General features: G+C 47.1%; 1 protein-coding gene across 1 annotated transcript in view; it reads right to left on the bottom strand.

The window, feature by feature from the left end:
* LOC119457709 (heterogeneous nuclear ribonucleoprotein L-like) overlaps positions 1-12,132 on the bottom strand; it is a 128,806-nt gene continuing 116,674 nt past the window's right edge. Inside the window, 4 exon segments of the mRNA XM_049670327.1 lie at positions 1-211; positions 494-535; positions 1,515-1,574; positions 6,962-7,025. Coding sequence (XP_049526284.1) covers positions 36-211; positions 494-535; positions 1,515-1,574; positions 6,962-7,025 — 342 coding nt within the window. The 3' untranslated portion in view covers positions 1-35.

Below are 12,132 nucleotides of genomic sequence, written 5' to 3'. Positions count from 1 at the left end.
GGCACGCCATGCCATGTGCCAAAAATAAATGTAACTCACCCATCATGCGGTGGGCCGCCATAGCGGTCCTGTGGGGGGCCGTTGGGGGGTCCTCCGTAGCCGTCATTGTAGCCACCGCCTGGGCTGTTGTACTGGCCTCCCCTCGGACCGTAGTCATAGTCACCACGGTCGGGGCCATAGCCGGGACCAGAGGCAGGGCCCCTGCCATCTCCTGAGTTGCATGCAGGGAAAAGGAATGGCCTGTGCTCAGCAACACGTTTGAGAAACAAACCAGGGTACACTACCTAACCAATGCCTGCTAAATGAAAGTTATCACACGAGGTCATATGTAGAGGCAATGCCAAATTCTTGATGTAACAGGCAATGTATAAGTTTTGAATTTCTATCACCACTTTACACCTCAAACCATATGTAGTGAAATGGCAAACATCAAAGCAGTACAAAAAATATGGCCTTTGCAAAACAAACAGAAATAAACAAAAGATTGCTATACCTTCGTGATAGTGCTGATACTCTGGCTCAGTGCTGCTGTCTTCTGCACCCAAACAGTTTAGCAAAAATAAAAAAAAGGTGAAAACAATGAACTCCATGACAGTACCTGGCTTCTTTTCCACAATGACATCTTCCAAGATGTCAGTAACAACTAGTATTACACAAAAAATAGTAAATAAAAAGATGGGTAAAAGGCACATAAGAGGTCTATGAACAAATCCAAGACACCTCAGAGAGGGTCACCATGAGGATTGGCCAGCTGTTCATTAATTATTGTCACAAACTATCTGCAATATGAGGGTTTACATTTCAGGAGCAAAATACAGCTGGACTTTGGTATTCAAGCATGAGAATAAACATGTGCATGAAAAGGACATTACAAAGAACACAAATACAACATAGTGCTTGTTGTGTTTGTCTTCTTTGTGTCGATTCCATTCACAACTTGTTTATTTCTGAATATCACTGGTAGCTTAACACAATGTCGTCTTGGGTAACAAGCATGGATGTAATGAATTATCAGATATACCCTAGTAAATTTAGAATGTTTCTCTCTGATATCAATTCATAACAAATACATGCCCATAATCAATGTTGGCTATAACGCAGTATTGGCATCATCATAACAACGTTCAACTGTATTCGATAACATGTTCTCAACACACTACAAACTGCATTAGCACACAGCATAATGAAAAAAACCGGAGAAAATAGCCAAAGCAGGGCTAAAATATTGCAAAAGGTCTAAGAGTTGCAGAGAGTACGGAGAAGACTGTACATTATGGTGGTCAAAAATCCTTTCACTCACAGCACTGATATTAAAACATTCGTTATATTAGGCTGTTCAAGAAATTAAGACACTAGTGGCATTAGCAGCATTGTAAAGAAAGTATTATCAACAACTATCCTGCTTCAAGTGAGTTGTTAAACACACAGAGCACATCTTTTTTGCTTTCTGTACTGTCAGTTAAACGAGTACACTGGGGGGGGGCAGGGTGCTAGTCGAAACTTCGCACACTTACTGTAGTTTCCAAAGCCACGAGGCTCTCCAAGAAGGGCTGGGCGCTCACTTCCACTCTTGCCTGGGCAGAAATAAGCCAGGCATACGGTCATCATTCATGACTTGCAATGAACAGCAATCCAAAGTGGTGTGTACCAGTTTGTAATGCAAAGCTCTAATAGTACTATCAATAATGTCAATACTTGAGTAAACATGGAACTATCGATAGCACGGAGGAAAAGCCAAAGCTCCCCAACGTCATTACCAGCAGAATGAGTGTTCTGCTGGTACTGGCACTGACAAATAGTCTGATTGCCTATGATTGCTTAATGTGCCCTTGAACATAAGTACACGATACGTTTTTGCAATCTGTTCCATGAGAATGAGGTCACACTGGGCAGGCATTGAATACACAACCTCATTATGAGCACAGTCAAGTCACTGCTGCACGTTTAAAAAATATTTCTGGGGTTTTGTGTGCCAAAACCATGATACGATTATGAAGCACGCTGTAGTGGGAGGACTCTGGGTTAATTTTGAATACCAGTGGGAATACCCACTGCATGGCACACAACCGTTCTTGCCAACTGATGTTCCACTGTAACACACGGAACTTTTGTAGACAAAATTTACACCTGTGAAATAACACTTCTGCTTTTGCTGGATTAGTTGTTCCAGGATCTCATCCTGCTGGTTCTTTCTGCTTTGTGCTTAATGTAGCATTTTGTGTCGAGTAGCTTGGAAGTATGAGCTAATTACTGTGACTTAAATTGTCCTGCCACCGAATAGGAATGAAGAAAGTAGAAACAAATGACAGCCCTCATTTTCTTGATTTGATTCAATCAATCTTTTCGGCATGCTTTCTGTGCGTATTTAATCTGTTAACATGGGCTGCGTAGAAAAGTGGTACAGTACTGTTTAGGAATATACCATCTTTCCAATAAAATCAGTTGGAAGTTACCGCACACTTTCTGCTTCTTCGTATCTATCTCGTCGTACATTTGGCACTAAACGTACACACAAATCCCTTTGCACTGGTAGGGCAGCCCAATACAAATGGGTCTCCCACATGAAATTCTCAATCATTTCCACTCTTATTTCGCACACAGATAACATTTTCTAGCACATTTATTCCTTATTTAAATACCATGTTCAGGTGCAATGCTGGCCTATTCTGCCCAGAATAAAACAGATTTACACATAACTGCAGTGATGTCAAATCAAAAGGAAATTTTCTGCCACTGCAAGGAACAGTGGTGTCTCCTGTACTTCATGCAAAAAACACTGCTGAGAAAGAAGAACAGTTTTGCTCTCACAGTGACAGGACAATATCTGCATCTTTTCCCCACCACCACTGCTGTATGTATGCTGGATTAAACAGGCCAGCATTTCACTTAGGCACAGCATCTGAGTATGAACAGGCCAGCAGCTAATTAGAGCAGCCATTCAGGTTGTTAATACTGGCCTTCCTCCTCGATTGAACAGGCAGCAATATTTCCACGTTTAGAATTAAACTTGCATTTCCTTTCTAACAATATGGCTCATTAGCCTTGAGAATGATGTTTAAAATGAGCTGTGTGTCCTAAAACATCTTGTATCAAACGTTGAGCAAGTCTGTAGCTATCACGTCAAGTTATACATGTAGGCTAGATGTTTTAAACACCAAATGGGTGACTTTCACAGAGACAGAGCTACTTGGGCCACAGCATGATGTAATAAATGCCTTGGTGCTACTGTTTTAAAATGTCCACACCAAAGTGCAAATGAGAATTTTGGAAACCCCTAGTCAAGGCTAATTACTGTATAAATGAAGTACTGCGCTGTAAGCTGAATAAGAACTCCTGCCTGCCTTTATAAGCTTGCACGACAAGGACTCTCGTTCATGAAAATATAGGTGTCACCACTATGTTTTGGAAACAATATTCAGAAGCAACCGTTTTCAGGATGCTATGGATCGCCCCTAGATGACTCAGCTTTCCTGCCATTACAAATCCCATGATTGCAACTAGGCTTGCTCCAGACCAATGCAGCTCATACAACACTAATTCCTTGTCCCCTCAAGCGTAAGCCAAGTGGTGTGCTTCACTCAACAGTGAAACGGCTGAACCACGGGAAAGTCTAAACACCAGCATGGCCTGTGAATGTAAGCCTAGAAAAGAGTAGTTTAAGAGATGGCTCTGAACACATGCATGGACAGCTGGTGTCTCGATAATGTGTACGCTCCGTCTTTCCAGCTATTGTTTCCTTTCTTTGCAACTACCTGCAACTCAGAAAGTGTGTTAAATTTATAGTCAATACGCCAAAACATTGTGTCGATGATCTCAGCTTCTCGTTTATTTCTATTAAAAAATGTATGATAATGGGCATGGGACAGACATAATTGGTAATGTGAAAGTTCTTTTCACAAAACAGTTGCGACAGTTAGGTTCTTGTGAAAACAGAGTTATTTACACCTGCAATGTGGGTGAAAAAGAGAAGAGAAAAATGTTGCTGTCAGTACACATGCACATGAACTGCTCAGAAGGCAGACTGGTGTGTTCCGAATAAAACATCCGAGCCAGAAATGAGAGTGAAACCACGTTTTGGCTTTACAAAGTGCTTTGGTTTTAGCTCAGTGTACAATGTGCCAACACCTTCCACGCTCAAGCAGTGCCAGAAACTTCCAACGTGTGTGATCTGTGTCACAGCGGAACATGGTGCACTCTGATCAAGACATGGGGTGTAATAAGAACAATCCAGTCAGCCTGTATCCACCACCAAAATGAAATTGAGGACAAATGTAGAAGGGGGCGTGTCTTTTTTCCACCCCCCCCCCCACTAGCAGCACCCACATTCAGCCATGCTTGCAAGATCAGGACATGCTGGCAGTCACCTCAAACTGTACAGATTGACACAATTTACTCACCAGCACTGCTTGGAAACCTGACTTAACATTTCTATGTGCAAGATCAGCAACGCTACGAAAAGAAATGCAACAGTTGCAACAAAATAGTGCAGTCTTTTTACCATGCACAGAGGTAGGCAGCACCCTGGAGAGCTTTGCAAGTGGCGTCCAGACCCAAAACACTGGCACAAAGTGAACGCCAGAGTCAAACCACAAACCAAGCCGAGGCCGGCTCCAGTCGGGCTAGGCTTGCCGCATGTTGGGGAGAGGCAAGAGAGGAGGGCGCTGCTGCTGCTGCTGCGAAGACGGCACTGTCCGCCCAGCCGAGATTTCATCAGAGAAGGGAGAGAGAGGCTAGACTCTTCATCCGGTGCCTGCGGCTTGTCGGCTGCTGCACCCCACCGCACCACCACAGAGGGGGGGTCAAGTAGAAGACACCACCAGGGGGCGCCAGCCTCCTGGATGGGGGAGGGGGGACACACACAGACGTGCACATCCGGTTAGAGCCACTCTGCCCCTTGGCAAGCCAGGCAGGGTGCAAGGGGTGGTGGTGGTGGTCGATTGCGGCTCGGGAGTTCAATGGTCGTGTGGTTGGTGGTGGTGGTGGTGGTGGTTATGGTTGGTGATGGTGAGAGCATCATCATGGCAGCAATCTCCAAGCCCCCTCTTTCTTTTCTCTGTGCCGTGTTCTCTTCGTATCCAGTTGTTCTGTTGTTCTCTGTTCTGTTGTGGTGGCAAAAGCAAGTTTTTTTTTTTTTTTTTTTAGAGTGGTGATGGGATCGTTTCGTGAGGGGGGGGCTCACTCATGTGCCTGGGGGGGAAAAGGGGCAGTAGCTCTGTGAACATTTCATCACTGGTGTCACACGCGTGTGCCCGCGTTGCCCCTTTTCCGACCTCTTCTCGCACGTGTCAAGGTGGGAAAGATAGGCCTGCCGACTCGGCGGGGCAGAGAGTCCCTGCCTCGGTCTTCGTCTTGGATCGAGAGAGAAAGAGCGGTGGTCTGTGGGCAAGTGTCACCTGAGTCTGCCGCCTTTGCTACAATGGGAACCGAGAGTGAGTGGGGGTGGGTCGAGGGTAGGCTTCTCGCACGTCTCCATCACGACGCGACATCCACGGCACGTGTGCCGACATGTTCCGCGGTCGCCGAGAGCCTCTGTGGTGCAACGATTCTCACATTGGACAGGAAGGCACGGGAGCCCCCGTTTTCGTAAGCAAAGCAAAAACAAAACAGCAGTGGGAAGGCCAGTGCAGGCAGCCCGCTTGGCACCGAATTAAAAAAAAAAAAAGGAGCTAAGTAAGTAGACGCTACCACGCAGTGTTTGTAAAGTATGTCGCTTTTTTATTTTCCATGTATAAGCTCATCGCTTGTAGTCACAGTGTTGGCAACATGTGAAACATGTTTGGGTGTGCACAACCACAAAGTGAGTCTGCCAGTGACAATGTGAAAAACCAGTTTGCACAAACACTGAAGTGAGTTGCTGGAGAACAAGCACAATCTACACACTTCTCGGCTGATCACATTTCATGGTGCCCAAGATAGGCAACTATATGAAAAAATCAAGCTTCCTAAATTACAAAATGCTGCTGCATTGCTTGATTGTGCAAATAACTTTGATATTAATAGCGCAATTTTTTTCCCCTTCCTGCCCGTGTCCCATGCTTTTACTCAACACCTTGGTACATTGTGCGAGACCTATCATATCAGATAAACTGTGCATGTTCGAGCGCTTCACTCCAAGCAAAGCATCACTTCCAAGTAAGCAGAAGACTGGCACTGCTGAGCGCACAAACACATTGCAAGATATGGGCAACATGCCAGACAAAAGAAATATTTTTACGGATGATTACCTGAGAAGCCGCATGTGGCACTGTGCAAGTTATGTAACTTGCGCGGCATTAAGGCAGCACATTAGCACCAAGCTAAAACCAAAGCAAGCAAGCAGTACTGGTACCAAAGTCTCGTCATACCATGAGAAAGAATACAAGAGAAGCATGCACATCCTTGTACTGGACTGTACGCATGCTGTGAACAATGACAATGGACACATCGCTGGCTGAAAATTTTTGGCTGCTTCGTTGTTTTTTTGGCTGCTTCATTGCGCGCTGTTACAGGTTTCAGAAAAAGAAAGGCTCTAGGAATTTAACACTTAACGCTTGCCTACTTTACTGCAACGATAAAAATCTATTTCCAACAGGCGCCACAATCTCGACAATTTAGGATGCCACTGCCCAAACCAGAACAACCAGTTATTTTTATAGGTTAGACAAAGGACACTGCAGCCAAATAGGTGCAACAAGCATCAATGCAACTTATTTGTAGCATCAAGAAACACACACTGCTGTACAGCCATGAACAAATCAAATGACAGACAATTTTACAAGAGATTTTGCATAAAATTTTGTATTCTGATGCAATATACAGCTCTACAGAGGAGAGTCATTAGAAACATTACTTGCAGAGCAAATATTGGGATTCCTTTGCCCATGACTGCACATAGCTATCGAGTTGTGGTTGCATTTCCCTACAAGTCATCGAATGAAGAATAATTAAGGAATTGCTGGTGAGAAACACTGCCAGCACTCACCAAGGTTGGGGTTAGTGTAGTCCCAGCTATCGTTGTCATTCTTGTAGACGTTCAGTCTTGTGGGCTGCAAAAATTGACAAGGTGACAAAGGTGAGAGCCTGCTTCTGATATGTTACACTCAAACGAAGATACTCATCATCGCCATCATTACAAGCACTGCAAAGAAAATTTCCTCAACCCTTTCACAGACGGTGGTTAGTCATGATAATCACCCCCCAATATAAGTTTTTCCCCCTCCGCTGCATAATGAGTTATTTAACCTGTTGTGTTTGAATGTGAAAGTGGCATGGAATATAGCGAAGAGCGATTATCTAGAGCAGCATTATAGCATGCAGAATTCAATGTTGCTCTTTTTGGGGGAACATAACTCTTTGGGGAGTTTCAATGCAAGATCAGGGAACCATTTCAGCGAGATGACTTCATGTGTTCACCAGCTCAAATCTCCATAGTTCCCGTCAATGAATTTTATTCAACAATGCTTTCTTATGCCCTCACGCAATAATTTGCAACAATACAGTAGAATCTCGTTGATACGATACTGCAAGATACATTGTTTAGGATAATAGGTTCCTTTTTCTTTTCCTGATAATACGATTTGGTTCGATAAAACGTTGGATGATACGCTTTATTTTCCTGTTCCCGTGAAGATCGTATCGAGATTTCACTGTACTGGGCTTTATAACAGAAACAAGCTTTTGTGCTTCAAAGAGCCGGTGGGCCCCTTCACCAGTTCCTATTGGAAACTTAAGTTACATACTAATATTTGTGAAAGCTAGCTGAGGGATTATTCTACCGCAATAAGTTTTAGAGCAATAAGTTTTAGAAAGCGTTTAGTAGTAGCCAAGACAGAAACAAGAGAGAGAGAATAAACATTTCGCGATCTGAACCAGTAAGAAAGTGTGCTTTCTTCACCCAAGGCCAGTGGCTTCCTCAGTCAAGGAAGCCATCAGGGCTCCACATGTGGAGGCTCTGTCCAGCTGCTTTGAACAGTGGCTGCAGGACCTACCAATTTCTCCTTTATTAGAGCTGAAGGTTCACCACCACCCCTCTTGTCACGAACCCCACGACTTTCTTTTCATTCTGCGCGTTTCTGTGCGCTGCCGGCGGCATGCGTGCGACGCGGAAGCACCGTCGCGCGTAACGTCACTCGCTCGCCTTCCCAGCGGCTTCTTCGAGAAGAGCGCTCGGGCCGCTGTTTGGATCTTAGGGTGTTTCTTCACACATCTAGGCGATCGTCACAGCGTCATTTACGCACCACAATTGTCTGCATTGTTCGAACCGGATGAAGGGGGGTTCCTTTAACGAGCCAAATTCAGTAGGTGGACGACAATGTGCTTTACGGCAATCTTGGCTTCACCACCCTCGCGCACAAAAGCAGATGGGGGGGGGGGGGGGGGGGAGAGGACGACAACAAAAAGAAAGGTGTTTATGCGCATGCCAGCGTGCCTACTAAAGACGATCGAGGGTGGCCCCGCAGGAAAAAAAGAAAAAGAAAAGGAGGCGTCCCGGGACGGCCAGTGATAATCGTCGCGTGACAGTAACCCCCAAAGATCTCGGGTCACGCCACGGGCCGACAGAGCGACACGGAGTCTCGCGCGTTCCGTGACACGGGACCATCGAGCGCCCGGCGGCGGCGACAACAACAGCGACGCTGGTCGGACCGTGGGCGCGTCCCACCCGCCCCGCGCGCGACTTTTCGACGTGCCAGAGGATGTCGCGGGGGGAGGGGGTCGGCGAAAGCGAAGGGTCGAGGAGGGCGTTGTCGTTGCGTGACGCGCTGAGGACGAACGCGAGGGATGCTTTCGAGCCGCGGAGAGCTCGCCCCCGAGCTCAATGCTCCTGAACGATCCCCTCCCTCTCTCCACAGAGAGGGCGTGAATACTCAATGGCGCCCCACGTTGTCGAAGACCGCCGAACCGGGAGTGCCGTTGAAATCGGAATCTTTTAAATACGCATATAACACGTTATCTACACGTGATATAATAAAAGAAGGTCCCATAGCTAGAACCTTAGGCGGTTGAATGGCAAGAGCAAATGCTCATTAACAAATTAGTACCGCCATCACGTAAAGGCGCGGCTTAGCTGAAAAAAAAAAAAAAATACCGGCAAGCTGAACTAGCCGCTCAGAAGAGTCGAACACACACTTTCTCTCGGCGGGCTATAGTTATTTACTACGCCACCACCTCACCCCGTCAACACAGCTAGCTCCGGCTAGGGACAGCGTGGGGCTTGAGCGCAGTAAGCTGCGCACGCGTGCGCAAAGCCATCTAGGTGACGCCGGCGGTCATTACGGCGAGGGAGGGGCGGAGGGTGTCAAAGCGCACGGCGCTATAAACCCCTCCCACCTCATCCGCCCAGCATGCTCGAAAGGCGCACAGTAATACCCTGCACGCCAGAGTAGGATTCAACGTTATATAGCTGCGTTCATCACGCTTGACGTCGCGTTCAATCTCCTACCTCTGCTCACGGGCCACGGCGCCCGAACACCGGCCGGCCACTGATAGCCGCTGTTGGCTCTTTTTTCCTCGTTAACCGCCAAAGTGCGCGGCGATATTTCAGCCGGCTTATCGGGCGGCTGAACGACGAGGGAGCGTACCCGGCCAACAAGGCTGGTAGATGCGCGCGCGATCCAGCAGCGAGGGAAACGTCGAAAAAAAAAAAAAAAAACCGCGCGTAACACCCTTGCCGGACTGCTTTCCTCCCGCAGCACAAACTGCCAGCGAGCTGCCTGGAAAACTGTTCGCTACAACGCTACTGGAAAGGCCGGCATCCACGGTGCTCTACTAGACATTGTCGAACTGCGCCATCTTGTCGGTTCTGATTGGCTCACAGGAGCTACTACGGGTAGTGATTGGCTCAAAACATCGCCATTGAATTCGACAATAAGGCGGCAGAAATTGGCCAAGGTCCGCAGAATAAATGTCATAGAATAATGTGCGCACAATCGCCCTGCTGTGTTTAGAAAACTACGAGTGCTTGGAAATTTGAAATGATTAAAGCGTAATAAACACCGCCAATCAGACAAGTCCACGTACTATAAGCATCATTCCCATTGTTGCAGAACTATCGCAGCGCCAAATTAACTCTAGTAACTTTAGTACGAAACTCGTATAGTTTTATGACGTTGATCGAAAGCGCGGCCTCGCGTCCCAAAAGCAGCTAGAGCGTCGGAGCAAACGTCTCCGGGAGACGGCACTGCGGGTGGCCCAGTGCGCGTGAAACGAATTTACACCGTCGTTCCGCGGACGATAATGGTGACAGACGAGCGAGCAAGGCGAGAGCAGACGATGGCCAACCACTACAGGGCGCCGTCCCCCCACCTTGAGCCCTGGACATCATGGAAATTAACATGCGGCACTTTATCTAAATAAAAGCCATCGGGGAAGTTTGGGCCGGCTTCAGCCAATCCCGAAGAGGCAATATACTTGCGCGGCACGCACATCGACGCCAATTTTAACGCGACAGCGTTAAAGGCCCCGTGTCGAAGAAAATCCGGCGTTGGCGTAGGCGTCCGCGGCCCAAAAGATCATCCCGAACAACCCCGACCCCGCAGGCCCACCGCGTGGTGCAAAGCGTTACGTCAGAAAGACCGTAAAGTACGACTTAACCACAACCTACAGACGTGACAGCGTGGGACCGTAATTTGAATATACGAGGAAACATAATTCTCCCTTGCGCGGAAACTCAAACCCTTTTTCCAGCATTTCTACGATTCATACAACGGCGTGCCGCCGTTTGTTGCTTGCAAAAACACCATCCAGATGGCGCTCGCCTCAGCAGCCGCGCGCGGAGGCGAAGTTAGAGGAAAAAGAAAGCTGCAGTTGCCGGGAAGCTTGATAAGCAGCCAGGGATATTTACTTAAAGGCGAAGCTTAAGCGTTCTCAAAATTCTTCTGCCTACTGTGACGGTGCAAAACACGCGGCTGGCAAGGTCGGGCTTTGTCCTAGTTTGGCCGCACAGGCGAGCGTAATGAAGGCAAACATCCCCGGTTAAAAAGTGTGTGCGGATCCGGAAACGTCGCCGGAAAGAGAATGCTTTACAAAGCGGAGCTGTGTTAGCGAATCTTCCCAGACTTTGCTGACACTGGTTGCTAACGTTCCCATCTTACCGAATAGCTCAAAGACAGTCGGACTCAACGAATCGGCTTATAAGGGACGCGCATAATTTCGCTTAAAATAGCTTGAAAAAGCTTTGCGCTTACCACAGCACTGTTCTTGCTAAAATTTAGCTGAAAAATTACATTTGCAGCCAAGTGTTGCATTGAACGACGTGGATTCCAAAATGCGATATTTCTACGAAATTTGAACAGAGCAGCGCTAAGAGCCAAAATAATTTTTTTTTCGTAATTAAAAAAAAAATCTACACGTCCCTGTACGCAGTCCGAACTGTACTTACTACACCTATCCCGACCTACAGTTTTGCCGGTGACCGTCTTTGTTCTCTAGCGACTTACGCAATGAACGAAGAAACGGCCTTCGCCGAGCAGGCCCGTACGCGCTATGCTGCAAAACGCGGCGTAGAAGATGGACAGTCTTATTAGCATTTAATTAGCAGCCTCGCTAACGCTTCGTTCAGATAGATTCCAATGTGTGCGTTGGATTTGCAATTTTTTTTCTTTTGCCAACAACGGTCCCGCTGTACTTTTAATTAAAAAAAAAAAAAACATTCGTTTTCGGCACCGCCGACAGAATACAAAAGCGTACCACCACAGTATCCTGCACCTCGATTTTACAGGGTCACGATATTAACGGGAACATGATATTGAAACAAGGGAAACATGGTGGGAAGCGATCCACGCTTCGATGGGCACGGACACAGCGTGTCCGGCTATAGCAGTCGCTGCTCACTCAGACTTCGTTCTGTGAATGCGCAGAGTCCTGTCCCCCCCCCCCCCCTCCCTCCGACCCCCTCCCAAACAGAAACCCATTTACTCTTCCATCAAGCCATCAGTCTTAATTAAAGCCGGAGAGAAATTAGCCAGGAACAGCGCGCTGCACGAAGTACGTACGGCGCTCCTCACCAGAGCTTGCTGTCTCGAGAGAGGTGCTTGACAAAGCGGGGAGATTAAAAAAAAAAGAAAAAAAAAAAGAACAAGGATCTGGAGAGCGTGCTTCACTTCCGGCATCCCAAGCGAGCCAGCCGCCGGAAAGCAGATTACAACGCGTTGGAAA

This window comes from Dermacentor silvarum, chromosome 7, assembly GCF_013339745.2.
Source record: "Dermacentor silvarum isolate Dsil-2018 chromosome 7, BIME_Dsil_1.4, whole genome shotgun sequence".
NCBI lineage: Eukaryota > Metazoa > Arthropoda > Arachnida > Ixodida > Ixodidae > Dermacentor > Dermacentor silvarum.
This window is presented reverse-complemented; position numbering and strand designations above follow the sequence as displayed.